Raw genomic sequence first — 24,420 nt, forward strand, 5'->3', positions numbered from 1 at the left:
AAACTAAATAAATAATAAATTGCAAAAACTATGAAATAAAAAATTACAGAAGTCGAAGAGAAGACAAAATATCAAATTTACATAAACAAAACAAATATCACGTCAGAAGTTGGATCCACTAAAGTTGTGTTTATGATTAGGACTTATTTTATAAAACCAACTTTTATAGTATGTTAAAACAATCCAAATTAATACAAAAAAAATACGAACATAAGAGAGAAGGAGACTAGAGTTCTTACTAATCTATTTATTTTAAAGTACATGTTTCAAGCTAAATACAAAGAGATTATATATAGACCGAACTAAAAATATTTGTCTATTCTTAATAAATAAAACAAGATAAAAGTATTTTTTAACATAAATATATCAAAAAAGTTGAAAAACATTTAAAAATATGAACTTAATACTTTTTAAAACAATTTTTTAAAATGAGTTGAATTGTAAAAATAAATACGATCAAAGATACCACAAAAAAAAAAGAGATAAATAGCAAGAATAATTATTGAATTGTATTGTAAAAATAAATATGATGGAAGACACCACACAAAAGAAATGAGAGATAGATAATGAGAATGATTATTGACTTTTTAGTTAGTGTTTTATTACTATTAATTTATTTCATTTATTTTGTTACTATCAAGTATTAATCATCTATTTAAGAATAAATACAATGCAAACGTTCTAAAAATGAAAAAGCTAAAAGGTGCTTCTATAATTTTATTAAAGATCACCTTTGATAGCTTAACAAGTTATATCAGTGTAAAGGTAAGTTGAATAATTGTATAAAAATCAAGGTGGCAACAAGGATAGACTTCAATTTAACTCGCATATATTCAAAAATGTTTCACTTATAATCTTACACTTTAAAATTATTTGTTATTTCTTTAATTTTATAGAAACTCCAATATTATTCTAATAATAAAAAAAGTATACTTTTTTTTTTGCATTTTGTTTTTGAGTTTATATACAAGTTTCCATACTATCTACTTTTTTCACCCTTTCTATTTTTTAAAAATAAAAAATCAAAATAAATTGAAAAAAAATAAATGTTAATTGATTTTGCTAAATTACAAGGTCTAAATTTTTCCAGTTGTTTTAAAAGCACAACAATTCCAAACAGACGCTTTATCCAATACAAAAATCATATGTGAAGGACTTAATTGATTCTCTTTGAACTACGAGGTTCCATGTGAGTTAATCACTAAACTATAGGGACCTTCATTGAGGAAACATTTTTAAGGGCAACAAACAAAACCGGGTTTAAGTATCCCAAACCGTGTGTAAAATACCCCACATCCAAACAGATTTCCACCAAAGCCCTAGCCTTCTCTTTATATAAGTACACATTATTCCAAGGTTCCTTGCTGTGGTAAGCCCTATTTTCTCCGCCGAACAATCTCACATCACAACAATGGTGGCCGTCAAGAAAACTGTAAATTTTCATCTACACCTCATTCTCTCATGTTTTCCACTTTCTTTCATAGAAAACCTTAAATATTTCGGTTTTTTTTTTAATCTTTTTTGATCGGTCTATATGTTATTTTTGCAGAAGAAGACTCATGAGTCTATCAACAACAGACTAGCTCTTGTGATGAAGAGTGGAAAATACACTCTAGGGTACAAGACCGTGCTTAAATCTCTCAGAAACTCAAAGGGTAAGCACCCATTTTCCGTTTCTTTTACATGCTACACTCTTTTTGTGATTTGGATTGTTTTGTTGTTGATCTGATAGAGGGGGTCAGTGTCTCACTTCGTTAACGGGGTTAGTGTCTCGCTTTTGTAAAATGGGTTCTGATTGATTAGTTATGTTATCTTGATCTGGCGGAGAAAGTTACGAGCTTTTGTTTTCGGATGGTTAATATGGGTGTCGCGTTGTGGTTCGTTTGGTTTTTGCACTGTCTGTTTGTTTTCACATGTTGGAGATTTGTTAAGGTGTTTGTTTGTGTCTGCAGGGAAGCTTATAATCATCTCCAACAATTGCCCCCCTCTGAGAAAATCTGAGATTGAGTATTATGCTATGTTGGCGAAGGTTGGAGTTCACCACTACAACGGAAGTGAGTTTCCTGTCTTAATGCTCTATCATCGTTCCTGTTAATGTCAAGTTAGCATTAGCTTTAGAGCTTGCCTTTTGTATCCAGGGCTAATGTTTACTTGGAAATCTGGAATTATATTTTTTTCATCCTCATTCTGTAATCTACCGTTTGTCTTTTGGGATTGTCATTGCTAATATTTGGAATTCTGTAGCTTGATGTTCACTTCAGTGCTTGTTTTTGGTTGGAAACTATGGTTTAAGTTAATGAGAGTCTGAAGTGGAGTGCAGGACTCTAATTGATACCTAGCTACTTATTCTAATATCATAGCTCATCTGAAAGTCCTGAAATATATGTATTTGAAATTGGTAGGTTATTCTGCTGAATAATGCCATAAATATTAGAGTAGGATTTAGCCGGTGTCTTTCATTTATGGTGTGTTCCTCCAATCCCTTTTCTGAAAGTATAGTTGCTCAGTCGTAATTGGTCTGTTCCGCTTTTTTAACATCTACAAATGGTATTTCTTGAATTCAAAACAGTTCGTGCTATCAAGTTTTGTCATGTTTGGTTTTTTCATTAAAATTCGCCTTTTGCTCTGTGGATCCTTTTCCTCATCATGTGAGTTTAATACTGTATCAGACAATGTCGACTTGGGCACTGCTTGTGGTAAATATTTCAGAGTGTGCTGCCTCAGTATTATTGATCCAGGTATATAGAATTGGCCTTTACTTTGATATTCAGAGACATATCCTGTTATTTCTACTGACAGTGGCAATTTCTTGTGTATTTTTCCAGGTGATTCCGATATCATTAAGAGCGTGCCTGGTGATCACTGATTCGGTTTCCGGCCAGTAGAATGTCTCGTTAGTGTTATACCTTTTTTTGTATTTTTGGGACTGGGTTTCATTCGAGAGCACTGTGTTACTGTTAGCAAGAACTATTTATCTGGAACTTGTATGCTTCTTTGATAGCCATTTTATATGTACTAGATGTTTTAAGTGAATCTCGTCGTGTACTTTATTTCCTCTTTGTGTTCATTTTTATTCCTTTTGTTGAATGTTTGTGGCTTCGTACATCTCAGAAGCTGAGGTTATTGTTCCTGCAATGAGTAGATGCTGTGTCACACGTTCAATTTCTTTGATGCCCGGAGCGACAGAAGATGTTTTTCATTTTTTTTTAGGAAATATATTAAAATAATATTTTTAAAATTTTAATATCAGTTTATCAAAATAATTTAAAAAAAAAACTAAAAGCAAAAAAGCACCTTCAAGCAAACACGCTCCTACAAGGTTGGAATGAGAGTCATTGTGAAAAGAACACTGAAACGGTTTCAATCTTCTTACGTTCCCTAGCTGATCATCTGGGTAAGTCGAGAGCAGGCATGTTATGGTGTTGTGAGCTGATTGGGGTAGCTGTTTTGCTCCAGGCCTTCGGCCCCTGTAACTCGTGAGCACAAAAAAATAAAGTTAAAAAACAAGAAAGCTATTGTAAGAACAAGACTGCTTCAGTGTATGTGTTACTGGAAATGTAATGTATATCTTTTAAAGAGAGCTAAATTTCAGGGTGATCAACTGGACTAATTTTTGTGTTCAATAAACAGTAGGAGATCTGAAAAGTAACATCTTTTTCTGTAAAATGTTTTGTGCAAGAAAAAAAAAGAGAGAGTATCCTAGAAGAATGCCTTAAAAAGAGGTTGAAAAAATAAAACTCATGCACGTTTTCAAGCTATTTTTTTTAAAAAAAGGGTATAAACTCAGACTCTAAATTATATATTAGCATAAAAAAACTAAATCTCCTCATGAAATTATATGGAACGAGACGAGACTCAAAAACACCATTTATTATAGTAGTGTAATTATGAATTTACTCTTGAAAAAAAACCCGGCATTGAGTGCAATGTTGTTTTTTCACCCTAGCACAGTTATCTTTAACATGTTATATAGGGTTATATTTGTCATTTTATTTTTTTATACAATTATTTTTTTTTCAAAAAATTATAAATAAAAAAATATTATTTATTAAAAAATCTATTTGCATGTGTGCACGTGATAAGGTGTAAAAATAACCCTCGTATTATTTAGGCTCGTGTTATTTAGGCGAGTATGTGAAGCTATCTAACCACTAAATACCACTTTAGAAAAAGGCATGTGGAAGATCTCGGTATTCTCAACATGATGACACAATAAGTGTGCTAGAAACTCCTCTAGTTTGGTGCTGGCGATCATTTTTCCCCCCTTCTTCTCTCCGTCTTCCTTAATTGTTACATTGGCTTCTGGACTATTTGCATATGTGCATGTGATAAGGTGTAAAAATGGCTCTCGTGTTATTTAGGCGAGTATATGAAGCTATCTAACCACTAAATACTACTTTAAAAAAAGGCATGTGGAAGATCTCAGTATTCTCGACATGATGACACAATAAGTGTGCTAGAACGTGCTAGAAACGCCTCTAGTTTGGTGCTGGCGATTATTTTTCCCCCCTTCTTCTCTCTGTCTTCCTTAATTGTTACATTGGCTTCTGGAAAAGTTCAAATCAGACCCTTCAATTTATTTTTCCTTCATATTTGGTCATTATCATTTTAATTATTATTAATTTTATGTTAAATTAAGCAATAACATTATACTTTTTTTATATTCAAGTTTACCCTCACCATTTTTAACATATAAATAATCTCTATTAAATTACTAATTTTTTTCAACTTTAGCCCCTATGATTCTTTCAATCTTTTAAATTTAATTATCATTTTTTTAATTGTTATTTACTTGTTTGGGACCTTTTTACACATATTTTTTTCAAATTTTATTTTCCTTGTTTTTTTTAATCAAATTTTATTCCTATTATTATTTATTTTTTTACAATTTTTTTATTAATATTTTTCATTGATTTCATTCTTAAAAAATAATTTGTTGGTAATTAAACTTTTCAATTGAATTCGAGTTTAAAATTTCACGGATCATTAGATTAAATTTAGAAGGTTCACTCGAGTTTGTATTTTTTTTTTCAAGCTAATGTTTTCTTATTTTTTCTTTTTAGATGTATTTTTTTTTTGTGGTTTTCCCTTTATTTACCCTAACAATGTCTTTTAATTTGTCCCCTACTATTTTTTTAATGTATAAATAATTTATCAAATTACAAATATTTTTTAATTTTACCTCTTATAATTTTATAATTTTTCAAATTTAATCCTTATTTTTTAAAATGCTATTTATTTTATTTGTGATCATTTTTAATTTTTTTTTAAAATTTCATCCTCAAGTTTTTCCTTTCTTATAAGCTTAATTTTTATCTTTTATATTATTCAAATTATCAACTAAACCAATAACTAGGAATTAAATTTTTTTCGCTCTAGTATTTGTCTTTTGTATTTTTTTTACATGATCCGCGACAGAGCAGGGAAACAAATGTAGTCTCCTCTGGCTGGTTCAACAAATTTTCTTATGTTTCCCCATCACCATTAGAATTTTAGATAATTATACACAATTATTTATTAACTACAACACTCGTCTGTTTTTTTGGTAAAAAGCAAACATCAAATCCCTTTTATTTTCCTTTCTCTTGGATCTTACGTTTCCCATATCTTCCAGCAACGCAAATCCCACCTTCACCATTCTCCCCCATCTCCGCCACCACCACCTTCATCACTGATCAAAACTTACTGTTAAGTGAATGTAAGATCATTGATTGGTAAAAAAAAAAAGGAGAATCCATTTGTGCAATCATACTAAACCAGTGAAAAATGGAGAGCTTCAGTGCAGAAGATCTTTCAACGATTGGAGGAATCGCCACAGTTTCTCTTCTCCATTCTTTTATTCCAACACATTGGCTTCCTTTCTCCATTGTTGGGCGTGCCCAAAAATGGACTCTTTCTAGAACTCTCCTCGTCAGTATGTCCTCTCTCCCTCGCTCTTGATTTACATTTCGGTTCAGATCCGGGTCCTTTTCGTTGTATTCTTGAAAGAAAATAAAAAATTTGTGATTTTGAAGAACATATGAAGAAAAAGATTGAGACTTTAGCAATTTGTTGCGGCATTGCATGTTCAATGCTTGGAATGGAATCTTTGCATTGAAATGTGATGTAAATTTGCTAAGTTGATTAGCTTGATCCACTAGTATTTAACTTTGTTGGTGTTTTCTGATGTGTTTTTAAGCTGGATGGTTTAAAAGTTTGAGTCTATTTGTCTAATTGGGTGGACGTTAAGAGCGTGTTTGATAATGCATTTGTAAGTGCTTGAAAGTATAGTATTGATGGGTTTTTTTGGCGACTTTTTACGTTTTGGTATCAAAATCATTGAAGAGCACTTAAAAAATGGATGCCTTTAAGGCTGATAAAGCACCTACAAACGCATTGCCAAACTATGTTTGAAAACTTGGTTCTCCAATTGGTCATGCTGATGTTTAGGGATCAACGATATTGTTACCATACTATATTGAGATTTGTGTAGAAATCTCAAAAAGTCATGCTTCTTAGGCTTATGATGGATCATGTTACAATATTAGTTATCGTTGGTTTTCGTTTCTCTTTGCAGCTGCATTTGGGGCAGTTTTGCATGTGCTATCCACTTCACTTCTTGGTATAACAGCAATCACCATGGCAAATACTATCGCTGGTGAAGAAACAGTTCACAAACTTGCTTCACTTTTGCTTATAGTTCTTGGTGGTTGTTATGTTATACTATTTCTGTCTGGTAAGGGAGGGCATAGTCATTCTCATAACCAGCCCATGGAGAAAATGGCTGTCGTTGGGCTCATTCTTGTTCCTGCATTATCTCCTTGCGCAACCACGCTTCCTGTTTTTCTTGCTGTTGGTAGTTCATCCTCCATGATGGTGCTTGCCATCATTGTGCTGCTATTCAGGTATCAGTAACATGTCCACCCTGCTCGCATGCTTTCTAATTTTATAATTGTGTCCAGAACAATTAAAACGAACATGTACAGGTTTGATAGTTGCTCGCTTTTCTTTTTGTGACTTTCAGTGGTATAAATGTCCAATCATCCGCTATCTGGTGCCGTATAAGTTCTCACTTGGTTTTATTTACCGCTCCATGTATTTATTTCATGAAGAGTCCCAGAAACCAACCCTGCTAATTGAAATCATATTCAAATGACTTATTGAGATTAAAACAGGCTTGGGCACTAAAGTTATTAGTTGAGCTGGTCCATTCATTAGAAGCAGGTACTTGAACTTGTGGTTTACTGGATTTCCTGTTTAACAAGCAATTTTAGTGGGTTTTCGATTTTGGTTGTTCAGTGCTCGATATATATATTTGTTTGACCAAAAAAAAAAAAACCCTGGTAAGGAATGTGAAAATTACCCCCCCTCAACTTGTTTAATCTGTGTAGAAAGGCTCATATTTGATTAATAAAAGAGCTAAATTTTTGTGGCTGTACTGTTACCCAATTGTCAGCACTGTAGGTTTAGGTTTGTTATTCTTTGACCATTATCAAGATCGATCCAAACTCAGTCATTTTACATTCAAACTCTCATTTTTCATTGGCAGCACTGTAACTGTGATGACATCACTTGTGGCTCTATCATTCTACGGTGCCAGCCAGCTCAAGTTTCATTGGGTTGAGCGATATGACAAACTTCTTGTTGGTTCAGTTCTATGCATGGTAGGAATCCTGACGCTTATGTTTCATGATCACAATCACGAAGGACATGGAGGTTTCTCAGGGGATCATTTGAATAGGAAAATCATCGGGTTTTGAGTTACGTTTCTTTTCCCTTGGTATGATGCTTTGAATGTATTATACCTACACATGTATCTTTATTGCTTTTTAGTTTTAGCCAAGATGTGTCTATTTTTCGCGAGTCAGCGGAACTCAAAGTGTACAGTGGTGAAATTAAGTCATAACATTTTGGCATGGAATACAGTTTTGGAGAATATCAACTCCAGTTTTTATCTCCATGTTTAGCCTCGCCTTCGTATCACTCATGTGGTTCTGACAGTATGTTCTTTGATGGTTGCCAATGGCCTGAGGAACATGCTTTACATAATATTGCTGAGATACCCAGCGATATGAACCAGATCACTGCGTTTGAAGGATTTGGTTAAGAGCCCTTGTAGTTTGAGCTAACACAGGATTTCCCCCAACAGGAACCAAGGACATCAGCAAGAGCATGGACTCAAAAATTCTGGCTTTCAAGACCTTCACAAGGATATGGCATAATTCCAAAAAGGTCACCTCACAATGCAACGGATATAAATTATCTTTTTATTCGCAGCATATCCACAAGCATACTGGATGATGTAAATAACAATGAAAGTCAAAGCCGTACATATAGCTTATTTCACAAGGAAAAAAGAAAATTGAATAAATAAAGAAAAGCTAGATACCACTGTTGTTTTAGCATACTAAGGTTTCACAAGCACGAAGAAACAATAACTGAGCAGAGAGAGCGGGAGAGATAGAAGAGGAACAGAAAGTGAAGCGATATGGACTGTGGGCTAGCACTTATGTTAAGAGAGTGGAAGTAGCCCTAATAGCTCAAGGCATAACTTATGAGTGTTATATTGATTGTGAGTGGATTATGCTTATGGTTGTTTTTAAAATGTTTTTTATGTTAAGATATATTAGAATAATATTTTTTATTTTTTTTAATTAATTTTAAGATAGTGTATTAAAACATGATTTATAACCAATATATATATATAAAAGAAAATTTTAAATTTTGAGGTAACGGGGTTTAAGCAACAAAAGCCAAGCTCTCCTTCAATATAATCCAGTTCACAATAAGGTCCCTGCACTTGTTCACAATGGAAAGCCAATTACAGAGTCATCCACCATCTTGGAATATATTGATGAAACATGGAAACAAGCTCCTCGCCTCTTGCCTGATGATCCTTATCAAAGAGCTAAAGTTCGCTTCTGGGCTAGTTTTATCCAACAACAGGTGAAAGATCACAATAATATTGTTGCTTGTTTATATTTTCTTCCTGTGTTTTGGTCTATGTAATGAAATGTTAAGATCTTGAGACTGCAGTTGTTTGCGGGAGTCAGTCAGGTGATCACAAGGGGCGGGGAAGCACAAGAGGAGGCAATCGGTGAGCTTCTTGAGAAAATGAACATACTTGAAGAGGAAATGAAGAAACTTTTGCCCAATGGAGTCTCAGTTATTGAAGTCCAGAATCTAGGGCTCCTGGACATTCTGGTGGGAGCAGTATTGAGCCCCCACAAAGCTCAAGAGGAAGTCGCTGGTGTCCAAATTCTAGACCCAGAAAAAAACCCACTGATACTTTCTTGGGTCACTGCCTGGAACCAGTTAACTACAGTTCAGGAGTTGCTGCCTCCTCATGACAAGATTGTAGGCCTGCTTCAATCTGTGAACAAAACTGCTCTTGGATCTTCTGGTTAGCTAGGTCATGAGGGCGTTCCTCCATAGCTTGCCTATATCATGTGATTGAATAAATGACGGTGCATTGAGAACTAGTTTTCTGCCCGTAACTATCTAGCTTTACTTGAAACAAGGCTCCTGGGACTAAATAAACTAGTCTTTCCTTATTCTTTCATCGGAGCAGTACAAGAAATTTGCCTGCAGAGTAGGAAAAGTACACGCCAATTCCTGAGAATCTGATACTGAAAATGTTTTTGCCTAATCTAATTAACATAAACTACCTCAAAAAGATACCATGATCTCATGTTTTTTATTTTCCTTGTAATCGTTGGATCAGTACGCCTTTCAAAAATTACCCCGGCGTGATCTTTTCCATAGAAATTATCTCCATATCATCCAAGTTGAAGTAACCAATGTAAAGACATCTTAAAATTAAGAATAAAATTAAAACAATAAAATAAAATTCTTTTTATGTATATTAAATTTAAATTTAAAATATATATATATAAGTTGCTTCGTTATCATTCAACCGATTTGATTAGTTTAAAGATCACCAAGACAAGTGGTAAAAAAAACTTAATGATAAAATTAAATAAAAAAATAAAGTTGACTAAAAAAACTCCTTACTGAAATTTAAAATTAAATTGTGTAATTTTTTTTAATATAATCTAATTAATTTTACCGATTTAAAAATAATTTGAATAAGTGTTAATAAAAATATGAAAAAAAAAATATATAATAGAGAAATGAAAAAAAAGAGCAATTAAAAAAAATTATTTATAAAGCTACATATTAATTCTCAACTGCCAAGACTTATTTAAAATTATAATAACGATTGTAATTTAAAATATTTTTATTTATAAATATATTATATTTTTTTATTTTTTAAAAATTATTTTTGAGATTCATATATTAAAATAATCTAAAAATATAAAAAATATATTTTTTAATAAAAAATAATTTAAAATAATATAATTTAAATACATTTCAGCCACGTTTCCAAACACACACACACACACACACACATATATATATATATATATAGGAGCAGCAGCGAAGAAGTAATTTACAAGCAAGAAATATATTAATTCATCAGCTTGCCATTCAACTTATTATAATAGAAGGTTCGTTGCCCATATATATATATATATATATATATATATTTCTTGCTTGAAAATTACTTCTAATAATAATAATAACAATAATAATTTATGAATAGACCTCGACCTCCCACCTTCCTGGTGTCCGTTAACAGAGGAAATTAGAGGCAGACAAGCTTAAAAAACAAATGGAAAAGATATTCCAAGAAACGTTTTTTTCCTTGCTGTCTGGGTCATCTTTCTCATCTTTCGCAGTTGGCCTAGCCTTGAATTAATTGTTTTTCTTCTTCAACCTTCGGATTATTTTTCTGAAAAATTTTGAATTATTTTTTTATTTTTTATTTGCTGATATAAAAATATTTTTGAAAAAAATAAAAATATATTATTTTAATATATTTTTAAACCAAAAAATACTTTAACATAGAATATAGCAAGTGAGAATAATTCCGAAGTCTATATTGCAAGAACCATCAAAACAACGGAGTCCTATTTATGATTATAACACGCAAAGCGGAAACACGCTTTGTACTTTTAGTATGATATCATGCATATCTAGATTTTTTTTTAATTATAATATTTTTGTATGGCTTATTTAGCCTTTTTTGAATTGGATCTTCCTGTCAAATTACTTTATGTGTATTGTTTTTTATAAAAATATTCTGCTCTTCCATTACTTTCTTTTTAATTTTTTGTATAAATAAATTTTATTTCTAATATAAAAAATATTTTTATATATAATATTCTTAATATATATATATATATATATCATCGTTTCATTGAATAAAATAATGAATTTCAATAAATAAATTCAACAAACATAACTAAATAAATATCTTAGTTTACATGATTTTTTTCATTTTATTTTTAATTAATTAATTAATTATTTATTTATTTAATTAGATATACAATTAAGCATTTTAATTTGCACTCAGGATTTTTTTTATTAAGCATTTTAATTTGCACTCAGGATTTAAAAAAAAAAAATTTAAGTAAAACAACACGTCAAAAACCTGCATATCTCATTATTTTTGTTAGAAAAAAAAATATTTTTCTAAGATAATTTAAAAAACACACACCAAGTACTTGCCAACGTAACATGATTTATCTAGTAAAATATGATTGTTAATTAATATTCTTACAATTTGTTTTCTCTTGTAAAATATGATTTTTAATTAATATTTTTTCAAACAAAATCTTTTTTTAATTAACTTGCTAAAATATTTAACCTAGTTAATTAATAAATTACATCTTCCAAGAAACGTGTCCCGTAAATAACAAACATTCAACTGGAATTAGGGAGCAAGTGAGATTTTTAAAGAAACAAAGAAGAGAGAGCCAGCCATGTATCATGCATAAAACTGCTTACAGATTGATAGAATTCATAGAGAGAGAGTCTACACACCTTGTTTTTTCTCTTTGATAAGTTGAAATGTCAAACACGTTCGAGTAAGAGCATGAACCCTACCTCACACACAAGCCTTCTTTGATCTTCCACCATTGGATGAAAATAACTCAAATATCATAACAAAGAATTAATCTTGAATTCAAAGGTTTAAGATGAGATAGAAAGAAATAACTCTAATATCATGGTGGATGGTAGGAGTAGATTTGAACATACTAATTCACCTGATAATATTCTCCTCGAACCGTCAAACGGAACATTCACACGACAATGCTATTATTAACTGCTTAACCAGCCAGGAGACGACACTGTAACATTTCAATGCCTAGACCGAATCATAACATGCTCCACGTTCTAGTTAGAAAAGGCCATCTTAAAGGTTAGCTACTATGTCCATTTTATTGATCATTCAAACTTCAAAAACAGATTCTCAAGTTCTGGAAGTTTGTGTTCAATTGGACCAGGTTTTTTTTCTCTCCATCTAAGTACAACGCCAGCACTGAGAGTCAATTTGGTCTGACGGGAAAATTCTCAATCTCTATCGTGGTTCATTCAGTTGCCTTGCCTTTGCGTCTGCTGCTGCTGCTGCTGCTGGTTTCTATGAGGTAACAAACCATGGAATCCACATCATCACCAAATATGCTGTAGGCCTCAATTGCTTGCAGGTAACTGAATCCCATTGACAGCACGATCTGCATACTGCTGCTAAGGACAGTATCCAGTAAGCCATGTTCTCTTGCACCTTCCACCTTAGTAGTCTCACTGGCCGATGATGATCCTGCAAATTCAAGTTCATATCATTGTCAGCAACACAGAATACAAGCACAATTCACCCTTAAAGACAAAAACTCAATACTTGAAATAGACTAAAGATGGAATAAAGCAATGAGGAAAGCAAAATGATGATGACAGCCAGAGGTGTGCCGTATGTTCTTTGGTCCCCGCAGTTCATGAACACGTTCTCACTGAAATACCATCCCCCCTGTGTAAAGTCTGAGTACTTACTAGCGCCAGAAGATGATGGTTCTGCACCAGAAGTAGAAGATCCTTTACGGCCAAGTTGTGGCTTGAACTTGTTATCAGCAAGATACTCAGCTCTAGAAGCTTCCATCACCATGCGTTCGATCTCCTTCTCAGTAACCTCAAGATCAGAGTAAAACTGCCCCTCAGCCAGAAGTGCCTGTCAGCATTAAGCATCATAAAGGAGAGTTTGGTTACTAACATAGTTAGCCAAATATCAACACAAAACATACTGCTGAACTATGTTAAAGATACTTGCATTATCAATCTGCTGGTCTTGTTGAGCTTTAATAGCAGCTTTGACCTGATCTCTATCCACACTTGCCTGCAAACAAAATTGTTGCCTGTGTCAGCAACATCAGTCTCTTTCACTATACTAGCCTGTTACCAATAAAGGGAAGAAGAGCAATCCCGCAATCAATAAGTCCAGTTATATTTCAACTTATCCAGCAATTGGCATGCTGATATTGATACTTTAAATGCAAGTTCACAGTTGATAAATCATCAACTCCTAACCTTCACAGCAATAAAAATTAAAGGTGAAAGTAGTGTGGAGGGGAAAATGCTGCTCAGATTGTGTGGAAATTTCCCATAAGCTATCCCTATTAGTTCATCAGTATGGACCTTGCCCACTTCTATTGTTCTTTGATCCTACACCTTAATTTCACATATCCTTAAACATTTGATTTGCAGGGAAAATAATGAACTGAAGAGGGAAGGCTAATAGAGGTATGATCACTGGAGAAAAAATTATTATTTTGCCAAGACAAAGGGTGCAAAAGTTGCAGAAACTCACCCCTTGAAGACAGCTGAAACCAAGTCCTGCACCAATTGTTGAACGGCGTGGGTTGACAAGAGAGTTGTAATGATTACCATGATGATAGCTTAGCTGTATGGGAGGTGTGTCTGTATTGTAGCTCCCAATGTTGATGGGTTCTACATTAATTGTTTTGATCAGTAAGAAGTAAATAGCAAATGACCCTGAATAATTTAAACCATCAATTCATCACAAGTAGATACCGGTGCTATAGGAATAAATGTGGATTGGTCGATTGTACATTTCTGATAAAGCTTGGATCTCCACATTGTTTCCATACACCTGACAATTGAGATGAAGGAAGTGAGTGTTCACATCACTCATTCACATTACAAAGTCTAAGGCAGTGGTTGTTAAACATGCTGAACCAAATGTATAATTGCCTGCCTAGCATGCCCCTAAAAGATTAACCCAAGCAAGAGGGTGACAGCAAACAATGGAAGCAGAGGTTGAAAAAATTGATCAAACTAGGTATTTGTTCACATCCACTCTATCAAGGACACAAGAAAAACCTCCAAACAAAGCTTCCATGTCAAGAAATTTGCAAAGCAAATTCACAGATAGGTCCTTCATTTGCAACCTTTGAAGTTGAGATGCCTCGAATAACTCTTCCTATGTAGAAAAATTTCTCAGTTTAACGCTCCCCCTTTTCCATCCCCTAAAGACTAATGACAGCATCCTCAAAGGGGTGGCATGTAGGAGCAGTCCCAAAAATCCTCACATCGCATTTATTACCATCCCAACGCAAGTGTAAATGAACTGCTTTCTCAAGTGAAGTGTACAAATATCATTAACTTGCAAATCATATTCAGGAGGTGATATGTGATAAGAAAAATATGCCAGGTGCCATACATTTTTTCCTTGCTGGATATTGAAAGAGTGAAAAGTGAAATTAGATACAGTATCCATACCTTGTCTCTTCTCTTCCTCTTACAGTAAGATGTAAAACCTTCAGTAATGAATTGAGAAAAGTGATCCCTTTCCCTTTCCTGAATGAACCAAAAACAAAAATACGATGTTGTCAGGGGTGCTATTCACAATGTCTTTCTTTCCTATGAAACTCAACACTATTCTCTTAAGCCGTCCAGGAATTTATCTTCATGATTCAACATTGCATACATAAATTCAACATTATATTCGTTTTCTCTCTCTCTCTCTCTCTCTAATTCTACACTGTTCTCTCACATTGTCTAGGAATTTATCACATGATTATCAATTAATACACCTAGTAAAACTAAAATACAAATGACAAATTGATTGGAGTGTCTTTTCACAAGGCTGCCTTGGATATTATCACAAGAATAAGAGCTTGCAACACTGTTTAACCAGATGCATGATTAATTAAAGTAGATGCCAAGCCAGAACAAAATGACCATGAACTTGAACAATGAAGTACCAAAAAAAGAAATAAAAATCTTACCATATAGTCCACGCACATTTGTCTGGCCAAATCATACATTTCAGAATCCCCATAAACTTGATCTGTCACAGCACGGAAGAGACAATTCCCATCCTCCAACATTCTTTTGACTTCTAACCCTTTGGACCGTCTGATGTCAATCTCAAACTGCCGCTCTCTTTCCTGCAATAGATGCAAAATGCCAATTTTTGAGATATAAACAGCAGTTTAATTGCTGAGATGCTAAATCATATTGGATCAGGATTGCAATTCTCAATCAAATGAACAAAAAGGCAACAATACAACATCTACTGTACTAAGCATTAAAAAAGAGAGAGAACCACAACATCAATGACAATAAATATTTTCCTCATACATGAGACCATTGGCCAAGTGGAAACAGAGGCAAATCCAACTGAGCCAATGAACATAAATCAACTAGAGATCATACCACAACTACGAAGTCTTAACTCCTAGAAACACAATTCAGAATAGTAGTAATTGAAACATGTGAATTAACACAATACTACCACGTACAGCTGCACAAAGCTTGTGGACTTATTTTTAAGCTTGAAAAATCGTAGCCATAAATTGCAACAGTCAAGGCATGCCTCACCAACTATATATTTAGCTTTGGGAACTTACGAAATCATCATAAGAGGAAACAAAGCAAGGATTCTGCTCATCAGCACTATTGTACCCCTCATTCTCACCATGAGACCTAGGAGAAGATGGCCGTGATCCAGTTGGTGAAGACCTTGAAGAAACAAGGGGCAAGGCGACTGCTCTCCTAGATGATCCAATTCGCACAGAATTTGAAGTTCCTGATATAAATCTCCTTGAATTCAAGTTTGTTAGGTCAGGTTTTGGAGGCGGCACAGGAGGCGGCGGCGGCGGAGGGGGGCTTCCACTACAATTCGCTGGAGAATCAGAACTTGAACCTTCACTCTCCACCGGAGATCTCTCCAAAATCAGCCCACCCAATCCTTTAACCGAATCCCCTGATCCCACCCCTTCCTCATTATCCACTTTATTGTTATCAATAATTTCATCATTTAAACTGTCACTTCGGTCGCCATTTGTGCTTCCCATCAAAAGCTCGTCACTTTTTACCACTTTATTATCATGACTACCACCATTCTCCAAGAATTCATCGACCACTACCTGCTCTTGCACCTCCTCACCAACATCCTCATCTTTCAGAATCGAAACAGCCTGAAGGATGCTAGTACCCTGTGTATCTGGCCTAGCAGCCGAAGAAGAAGATCCTGCACGGCTCTGGTTCGAAGAAGAACCACTGCCTCGCTGAACTAGAATACGAGTCATCTGGCTTCAAGCTTTATCGTCCTCAATTATTTACTAAGTGCGTCAATTCTTCCTCCAAAATGGCCAAAACTTAAAGACTCGTTGGTTTGTCGCGCGTTCTTGCCTTAGGTGCAGTGATGCCAATTCCTTGGCTGAAGGAATTCTTCCAGCCCAGCGCACTCAGCTCCTTGTCGTTGCAGCGAAAGGATTTCTGCATTCCCCTAACAATTTTCATGAGACCCTGACCTCCAACTTTTAAATAATAATAACCTTCTCTAAGTTGTCGAATTTTACCCGGAATAAGAAATCCAAAGATTCACCTTCAAAAGCCCAAGCTGCAACCAACACACAAAAATCAAACAATAAAAATCACACCTTTCTTTAAAACATAACACTTTCAGGTTTCTGAAGTTCTTTCAATTCTAAACCCTTCAACCCTTTCCCAATTCCCAAGAAAAAAGAAGGAAATTCAAGTGAAGAATGCCTCAAATCCTAACCAAATCATTATCCTTCAAAGATTGTTCCCTTCAAAATACTAACTTAAAATATACAAGATTGAAAAATCCAAAGCCTTGATTATCAAGAAAAAGACACTTCTTTAATCCACTTAACTACACTAATTAACTTAGATTACACAGATACAACTGTAAACAATTTCATTACTTTTCTTTCGCTTTCCCATCATTTTTCAGCAACCAAACAAAGACCGAATAATCAAATCAAGAACACGAGCAGAGATCAGGTGAAGAACAGAAAAGAAAACCCTACAGTTGATTCAGCACGAGTTATAACAAGAAGACTCACCTCACAGAGAAAGAGAGAGAAGAGTAACAGATTAAGAAAAGGAATTTTTTTGAGATCTGTAAAAGCAAAAACAAAGAACGAAAGAGAGGGTCCTTTAATTCTAGGGTTTTATTTTTTATTTATAAAGAAGCAAAGGATGATAAAGCCAAGAACTTGGTGGAGAAGAAGGAGAGAGGGGGGGCGTTTTAACGGTGGATGGAGAGAGAGAGAGTGGGATGTGACGTGGAGTCTACTACATAGGAGACGGCTGAGCGATGATTGCTACACGTGGCGTTTTTTTAGCATTTTTGTTTCGCACGTGTGGAAGGTGATAAATGAAATTATTAAGGGCAGGATTCTTAAAGGTGTTCCAACTATTGACCTTTTCTTGCTTGAGTTACCTAAGTCTTTTTTGCTTCAATTGACACCCCTAAATGTTTAAATTATCATTTATGTATGAACAACTTAAGATGAACATGAAATTCATGAATGAATATGTATGAAAAGTTTTAAGATTTTATTTAGCGTTGACACCGGTGTATAGAATATAGTTTTCAAATCTAATTAAATAGATTTATTATAAACCTAAACCGGTTTATATTGAACATAAAAATCTGGTTAATTTAACAACGTGTTGACCAAATTTGATCTTATCAAAACTCGGTTATCATTTTTATGACTTTGTTTTTTATTTTTTTCAAATAACATTATTTTAATTTATTTTTAAAAAATAGAAATCAATATAGGCTGGTCAAAATAATATTATTTTTGTTTATTTATTTTTTAAAAAAATTTAAAGTTAATCCTCCTCTATCATGAGCAGAGTTTTAAAACAATGGTAAAGAATACTAAGGAGAAGCTAAATATGTGTTTGGTATTTTGATTAATTTTTTAATTAATTCAATATATTAATGTATTTTTAGAGGGGAAAAAAACTCTCAAACCACAGTTCTAAATGACGCATAAATAATATTAAAGATGATAGAGCTAGATAATATTGAGATTTAGAATGTTCATGAAAGCAATTTGTAAAAAGGATCATAATTTCTATTATATCACATATTTTTGTGCCCTGTCTCCCATGAGAAAATCAACTAATCTTAACCCCCCCCCCCAAAAAAAAAAAAAAAAAAAACCAGTTTTGTCAGATCAAGTAAACTGTATTCCTGTCCAGTACATGCTACAAAAATCCAAACGGTTACCTTAAGAATCCAATTGAGATAAGAAAAAATTGTGAAGGACTCGACTGAGACCATGAGCATGTTACCAAAAAATTTAAAATTCTTTTATTAAAATTTAATATGTTTAATATATTTTAAATTATTTTGATGTGTTGATATTAAATATAATTTTTAAAAAATAAAAAAATATTATTAATATACATGTTAACATAAAAAATTATTTAAAAACACTTATGACCATATTGCCTAACAGTCTCTGTATACATGATTGGAGGACCATTTTTGGGTTGCCAGATTATTAATGTAAACAAGACTGAGAAGTGATGGATGGTTGACGTATGCGTGTGGTGTCAAGTTTGCTCCCTGTTTTCGAGTCAGAGAGAGAGAAGGCGCAAGACTGAGCTATATTCCTTGCATCGTTGAGTTGAGGCAATGGCAAGAAGTTGGAATTACATTGATAACCTTTGTGACCTTGCAGTGTTCGTTTAGCTAATCAATCCCTGTGATGTATGTAAATCTTCACTTTAGTCCCTAAACTTCGGTTTTACTTCATCATGATAGCTGAGGTCAAGGCTTTAGCGAGAGAATTCTGCAGGTTGCTGGTAAGAAGAGCACGCATGCATGAAAGTTGGGAGATCATTAAACTCGGCATGGAAATGAAACAACTGAGTGAAAAAAGGAAGAGTCTGATCGGTTGTCCCAATAATGCTAGTGGCGGAAGCAAAACCAGCCTGAGAACCAAGTCGAAGACAGCCAAGCCTTTTTTCCATTCTTTCCGCTGGTGCTGGGCCGCTTTTGTTGCAACTATGGTAGGAGCCGGAGCATCCACAATGCCTTCTCCTTTAGTGTCCGCCGTCGGTTCTTGAATAATGATTTTTGTTGCTTCACCACTGCAAAATGTAGCTGGTGATCAGGAGAAAGCTTGTTGACAAAATATGCCAGGAAAAGATGCGACTTAAATAGGAGATCAAGTTAATGGATTAGCAAAGGAGTGGCTGCCACAGTCTAACTTGCTCCACTTCATACAAAACAACGAATTGGACGACTAGAAGGCATGATTCAACAAAGAAGCTGCAGAGCCTAACCGCTTTCATATTTGTTCACTGTAAAGAGGAGAGTTGAATGGTAAATCGAAACAAAGTTACTGCTACAAGTAAATAAAAAGAGACCCAGGAATCACATCTTGGTCGAAATTCATCTCATTAGAGAGGGTTTTCCTCTGTATAAATCAAATGCTATTCAATTTACACCTTTCAGAAAAACAAAGATTACAGTGGGAAATTTATTTTCACAACATAAAATGGGTGCCAGAACTGAAAGGACTTTAAATAACGCCGCACAAAAGGAAAGGATGCTATTCCTATATTACAAGCCGCACTAGATGAGTTTGCCTTTATTTTTTACATGTATATCCCAAAACTCCCATAGGGAAAAGAAGCAAATTTTAACATCTATCAATGCTTTGCAGTTGGAATTCCTAAAAGTAATATCGAACAAACCTAATTTCCCGACTTCCCTTCCAAAACAAAAACATCTTTCAAGAATAACAACTATAAACATGTTTTATGGCCGCACTCTCAATCCTCTTTCAGCAAGCACTTCATGAACTCGACGAGCAACTTCAGCAGTGTCATTTAGAGGTGGGTAGCTCCAGCTTTCTGAAATCTGAAAGAGATAGACAAACAGATTACCTACGTAATTAAGTGAAGGAGAAACTTGATCACTACATGTACTGGTTAAGATATAGATGAGAATTCAGTGCACTAATTATTCATTGCATAAAGGGAACACCAATTTCAAAAAAGAAGAAAAAGTAACCAAAACAAATGTCCAGGACAGCCATTACAAAACCTATCAACTATAGTCTATGAGAAACAACCACTTAGCACTTTCATAGTTGTTTGGCGATGAATAACCATTCAAATTTACCTTCAGTTATTTTGACTAATAACACAACCTTTATGAAGTAGAAGTATTATCATATTTTTACACAAGTAAAATTTTGAAAAAAATTTCTAGAGAAAAAATAATAAATGAATTTGCATTTAACTAATTGAAAAGACAATGTTCGACAGCTAATATGGGACTGGGAGATAATTAGTACATCATTTAAATAAGTATTCTACTATTTACTTACATCCTCAGATCCTGTAAATGGCCGAACCACTCCTCGCTCCCTCAAATATTTATGGAAGTCAGCCAACTTCCATGTGCAACGTTCAGATCCCATCACGTAAACAGGTTTCCTACAAGAACAGTATTGAAGTTTTAAATCAGAATTTACAAAATAAAACAGGGCATCTCAGAGCTTTTATGTTCTAAATCATCGCAGTTGATAGAGATAATTTTCATGCATACCCAGTACTGCAAGCCTCACTTATCATACTGACTGAATCTGCTGTGACAACAAATGCATCTCCCCAAGCTAAATGTCCCATATATGGATTTGGCTCTGAATGTTATGACATGCAAAATTTATAAGATTGTGAACTCTAGTAATTTAACTAGTAAGAATTGAATTTTTCAAATCAATCAACAATACCTTCACCATCCCAGATGTAAACTTTTGGATTATTTGCAAGTTCTTTGATTATTATGTTTGAAACCTGTAGGTAGAATGACAGACACATATATTGAGGGATAAGTGGCAGGTATTGGAAAGAGAAACTATGAGAAATGAGTTGCCATACCTTCTCAGGTGTCCTATTTGAGAAAGATATTCTGACACTGCCGCAGCTCACAAGCACGTTAGTCACAAGGGTACATAACTGCTTCGCTAGGTCCGTTCCATAACGACAGCGACCTAAACAATTTTAGGCACCACATCATATAATCATGTCTTAAATTCTTAGTCCATGAGAAACATCAAGAACTAAGAGAGCAGGGAACTTTTAAGTTCTCTGCATATAAATAATCATAAACCCAAACCCAAGCAGAGCAGAACAAAAGAAATAATCAAACATGCCTTTTCAACTTCTAATTCTTTAATTGGGGCACAAACTCTTGACAATGTTTGATTTTAAAGTTTCAGTTATTGTTATGCTAACATTAATAAATAAACAAATAAGAAACTGCATTTCCTACAACAGATTCAATATAACTGGTGTTCTGAGATATATGATGGAATCTCACAAGGAATTGCATATCTTCAGCGCATAGCAAAGCCAAGTTTAGTTTTGGTATTTGAGTTATTTTGAAGATTCCGCATGATGTAAATACAACAGCAATAATCAACTTCGATTCTCACAACAATTTCATAATTTAATTTCAAGGATCAACTCATGGTGTAGTGGGAAAGAGTTCCTCTTTACAGCGGACTTTCAAGGTTTGAACCTCCTCCCAGCCCTCTCCCCACTTCTCCCCCAGGGTTTGAATACAACAAAAATCGATATATGCAGTAGTGACCAAAAAGGCAATACTCCTATGAGATTAATACAACAAAAAATAAAGTAGAATAATGTACGGACCACTATATCAAGAAAAGACAGACAATGGAAGTGAGACTGACAATTTGCACCAAAACTGTCAAATCACAAAAGAGTACTGTGGATTGAAAGTATAATGGCTATTTACATGAAGGCCCTCCAATGTTAACCACCAGCAAAGGCTTTGGCAAAGGTGCAAACTCGTCATGCCATGTACTCGCTGCACTGCGTAGCGCAGCAAAATCAATTTGATGTAAGGCTCCCACAGTAAGAACCTGAAGTTCAATGGTCATGTTATAAACTGCTAATTAACATCTTCAAAAACAGAGATTGGCAACAAAAAAAGTCTAATTACTACCAACCAACTAGAGCAATATAATGTTTTGATACATACCACATGCTCATCAGGAGGTTCACGTGGAGTTATCCACCTCTGAAGAAGTTGAGGAACTTGTTCTTGTGCTTGAGGAGTCAAAGGATAATAATCGTGATGAGGTGTGACAACCAAGTCAAACCTACTCAAGTCTGACCTTGGATGTTGAATCTGCATGAGAAAAATAAAATGAATATCATAAGCTTTTGTGAAACAGCAGAAAGAGGATCGATTTGAATTGGCAAGGCAGCTATGGAAGCTGTGTCTGACACTGCATAGTATGCAAAGAGTCCTTACATATGCATTGGTTTATTATAGAAATTTGGAAGCTGTAGCTGTCACTGTACAATAGGCTAACAAAGGTATATACTAGCCCTTATGTATATAAGGGTTTATTCATCCATCTGATACTAATAGCAAAAGGTTACAAATTGGATCCTCCTTGGTATATTTTTTAGATAGCCATCAAAGAACCGTGTTATTTATAGAATGTAGCAAATAGCTTTATCAAGTGCAATTTAAATTAGGGGAAGGCCTCAAACCTGAATAAGGAAAACTTTTTCTGATGCTAAACGTTTTATAGAGCTTGCAACAGAAATTGTATCTCTTCCAGATGCAACTACCAATAAAGGGCCATCCCTGAAACAATGCAGCAAAACAGATAAATTAAAGAAAAAAGAGGTCTGTTTACTGACAGGAAATAAGAGGTGTAAAAAGGGAAAATTCGTATTGCAAATACCAAGTTTGGGACCGCTGCATATTTGTGTGGAGTAATAGGTTTCAGATTCAACATAGCTCCATAGGGCAACAATCACATAAATGAAGCACAAGGAAGAATTAAAAGACAAAAAAAAATAACAGAACCTTTTCATGAGTCTACATCGCAAGGTTAAAGCACCATTAGCCATACACAACACAACCCTTTCATTTCCATATGAGCACATGATCTTCACAATCCATTAATCACCAATACCATTATCATGCATTTTCTTCACTTTCCTTTTACTTTCACAAGGTTGCACAGATACCACGTCACCCATTAACCTTTACCACACGCCCATGTGTAACACAGATAAGTACGAATTACAAGAAGCGTACTTTCGAGTTTGCATCTTTGTTTGAACAAAACAGGTAAAATTCATTTGAAACAATATCTACTTTTTACACTTTCAGTAACTTAACAAGCTCAAATTACACAAAAGTCTGCAAGAAAATTACTTCTCATAACTTTCTCGTGCCATATTCACAATCCGCTTCGAATCAGCTTCTAAAATTGACGACAAGCCCACACTGCCACCTTTCTCCGGCGGCAGAGGTGAAAGTCTCCTCCCCCGCGACGCTATTAACCGCAAATAACTATATAGCCGCCTTATAATGTAGTACAACAACTTGTGGAGAGAAATCGGAAGCCAATGCAACCACTCATTTATGCCTCCTCTTGGTCTCGTCACTCTCTGCATCCATCCAATTAAATAAATGCTCCAAAAACCAATCCAAAAATAAAAGATTAAACCCTAATTTAGCAGGAACTAAAAAAAAGCAAAAAATATTTCTTTTTTGTGATTAAGGAGTTGAAAAGGAGAGAAGGGAACTGACAAATAAGACGTGCTTATCATAGAGGCCAAGAGCACGAACTAAGCCGAGGCTCTGGTTTTCTGAACCGGGAAATCCGTTGCCGATGACGACGGCGCGGCGAATGACGCTGTACGCGCCGTTTTCGAAGATCTCCGGTACTCCCATGGTGGGACTCGGGGGTTCCGGTAGCCTTATTGGCTTCATGAATTGATCTCCACTCCGATTACAGATTCCAAACCCTAATTCCGTTCAAATTCGATAGCATGGAAATTTCCGGAGAGAGAGAGAGGAGCCACTGGCTATTGCTAAGAACGTTTTTCTTTTTCTGTAGAATTTTGCTGAAATGCAGGGTTGTTTTTAGATTTGCCTTATTGTTTGGGTGAAGGTGGAAAGCACGGCCCACAAATTAAAAGCCCAGCAACTGTGTGACAATTAAATAGAAAATTATTTGCATAGCCCAATATATATATATATATATATATATAAACACTACAAATCATGGGCCTGCGGCTATTGTAACAGTGTGGAGACACTTTTGCTTGGTAATGTTTGTTTGTGCAGTGGCATGAGTTTTTTATAATAATTATTTTTTTTGTTTTTTAAATATTTTGGTGTACTTATATTAAAAATATATCTTTTAATGAATTTTTTAAAAAAATATTTTAAAAATAAAT

The 24,420-nt window shown here is 34.4% G+C and overlaps 5 protein-coding genes across 8 annotated transcripts; 3 read left to right on the plus strand and 2 right to left on the minus strand.

The window, feature by feature from the left end:
• Positions 1–1,299: 1,299 nt before the first annotated feature.
• Positions 1,300–3,130, plus strand: LOC105112404 (60S ribosomal protein L30). The gene is made up of 5 exons (XM_011008104.1): positions 1,300–1,432; positions 1,550–1,655; positions 1,953–2,054; positions 2,670–2,738; positions 2,826–3,130. Exons 1-5 carry the CDS (start codon positions 1,412–1,414, stop codon positions 2,864–2,866), a joined length of 339 nt encoding a protein of 112 aa, XP_011006406.1. The 5' UTR covers positions 1,300–1,411; the 3' UTR covers positions 2,867–3,130.
• Positions 3,131–5,533: 2,403 nt separating this feature from the next.
• LOC105112413 (uncharacterized) lies at positions 5,534–7,939 on the plus strand. The gene is made up of 3 exons (XM_011008115.1): positions 5,534–5,914; positions 6,557–6,884; positions 7,529–7,939. The coding sequence occupies exons 1-3, from the start codon at positions 5,767–5,769 to the stop codon at positions 7,737–7,739; spliced, it is 687 nt and encodes a 228-aa protein (XP_011006417.1). The 5' UTR covers positions 5,534–5,766; the 3' UTR covers positions 7,740–7,939.
• Positions 7,940–8,718: 779 nt separating this feature from the next.
• GSTU9 (glutathione S-transferase tau 9) lies at positions 8,719–9,560 on the plus strand (the record flags this gene model as incomplete). Its single annotated transcript, XM_011008128.1, has 2 exons — positions 8,719–8,925; positions 9,001–9,560. Coding segments are annotated over 2 exons (594 nt in total), but the record flags the coding sequence as incomplete, so codon positions are not given.
• A 2,464-nt stretch (positions 9,561–12,024) lies between these two features.
• Positions 12,025–17,419, minus strand: LOC105112429 (OTU domain-containing protein 5-like). Of its 4 annotated transcripts, XM_011008151.1 has the most exons (10): positions 17,214–17,416; positions 16,704–16,744; positions 15,750–16,620; positions 15,126–15,287; positions 14,617–14,694; positions 13,909–13,987; positions 13,685–13,824; positions 13,148–13,213; positions 12,874–13,048; positions 12,025–12,646 (listed from the first exon to the last, which is right to left on the minus strand). In XM_011008151.1, exons 3-10 carry the CDS (start codon positions 16,428–16,430, stop codon positions 12,417–12,419), a joined length of 1,611 nt encoding a protein of 536 aa, XP_011006453.1. In that variant the 5' UTR covers positions 16,431–16,620; positions 16,704–16,744; positions 17,214–17,416; the 3' UTR covers positions 12,025–12,416. The 4 variants fall into 4 exon arrangements, 3 of the variants coding, with proteins under 3 accessions (XP_011006453.1, XP_011006442.1, XP_011006447.1); XR_839759.1 differs by having other exon boundaries at positions 13,148–13,269; positions 15,750–16,744; positions 17,214–17,419; XM_011008140.1 differs by having other exon boundaries at positions 15,750–16,744.
• Positions 17,420–19,556: 2,137 nt separating this feature from the next.
• Positions 19,557–24,095, minus strand: LOC105112455 (mitochondrial fission protein ELM1-like). Its single transcript, XM_011008163.1, has 10 exons — positions 23,768–24,095; positions 23,390–23,625; positions 22,714–22,810; positions 22,193–22,342; positions 21,947–22,073; positions 21,064–21,176; positions 20,916–20,979; positions 20,732–20,825; positions 20,511–20,619; positions 19,557–20,038 (listed from the first exon to the last, which is right to left on the minus strand). Exons 1-10 carry the CDS (start codon positions 23,948–23,950, stop codon positions 19,937–19,939), a joined length of 1,275 nt encoding a protein of 424 aa, XP_011006465.1. The 5' UTR covers positions 23,951–24,095; the 3' UTR covers positions 19,557–19,936.
• Positions 24,096–24,420: the final 325 nt, after the last annotated feature.

Source organism: Populus euphratica, unplaced genomic scaffold (assembly GCF_000495115.2).
Source record: "Populus euphratica unplaced genomic scaffold, PopEup_1.0 scaffold5.1, whole genome shotgun sequence".
Taxonomy (NCBI): domain Eukaryota; kingdom Viridiplantae; phylum Streptophyta; class Magnoliopsida; order Malpighiales; family Salicaceae; genus Populus; species Populus euphratica.

Coding starts and splice junctions, on each gene's coding strand:
- LOC105112404 (XM_011008104.1), top strand. CDS start 1,412: ATGGTGGCCGTCAAGAAAACT. Junction 1,433..1,549: donor TGGTGGCCGTCAAGAAAACT/GTAAATTTTCAT, acceptor TTATTTTTGCAG/AAGAAGACTCATGAGTCTAT. Junction 2,055..2,669: donor AGTTCACCACTACAACGGAA/GTGAGTTTCCTG, acceptor ATACTGTATCAG/ACAATGTCGACTTGGGCACT.
- LOC105112413 (XM_011008115.1), top strand. CDS start 5,767: ATGGAGAGCTTCAGTGCAGAAGATCTTTCAACGATTGGAGGAATCGCC. Junction 5,915..6,556: donor TTCTAGAACTCTCCTCGTCA/GTATGTCCTCTC, acceptor TTCTCTTTGCAG/CTGCATTTGGGGCAGTTTTG. Junction 6,885..7,528: donor ATCATTGTGCTGCTATTCAG/GTATCAGTAACA, acceptor TTTCATTGGCAG/CACTGTAACTGTGATGACAT.
- LOC105112429 (XM_011008151.1), bottom strand. CDS start 16,430: ATGACTCGTATTCTAGTTCAGCGAGGCAGTGGTTCTTCTTCGAACCAG. Junction 13,825..13,908: donor CATTTATTCCTATAGCACCG/GTATCTACTTGT, acceptor CAATTAATGTAG/AACCCATCAACATTGGGAGC. Junction 12,647..12,873: donor ACCATCATCTTCTGGCGCTA/GTAAGTACTCAG, acceptor TTGAATTTGCAG/GATCATCATCGGCCAGTGAG.
- LOC105112455 (XM_011008163.1), bottom strand. CDS start 23,950: ATGAAGCCAATAAGGCTACCGGAACCCCCGAGTCCCACCATGGGAGTA. Junction 22,811..23,389: donor GCACGAGAAAGTTATGAGAA/GTAATTTTCTTG, acceptor GCATTGTTTCAG/GGATGGCCCTTTATTGGTAG. Junction 22,074..22,192: donor AACCTCCTGATGAGCATGTG/GTATGTATCAAA, acceptor ATTGAACTTCAG/GTTCTTACTGTGGGAGCCTT.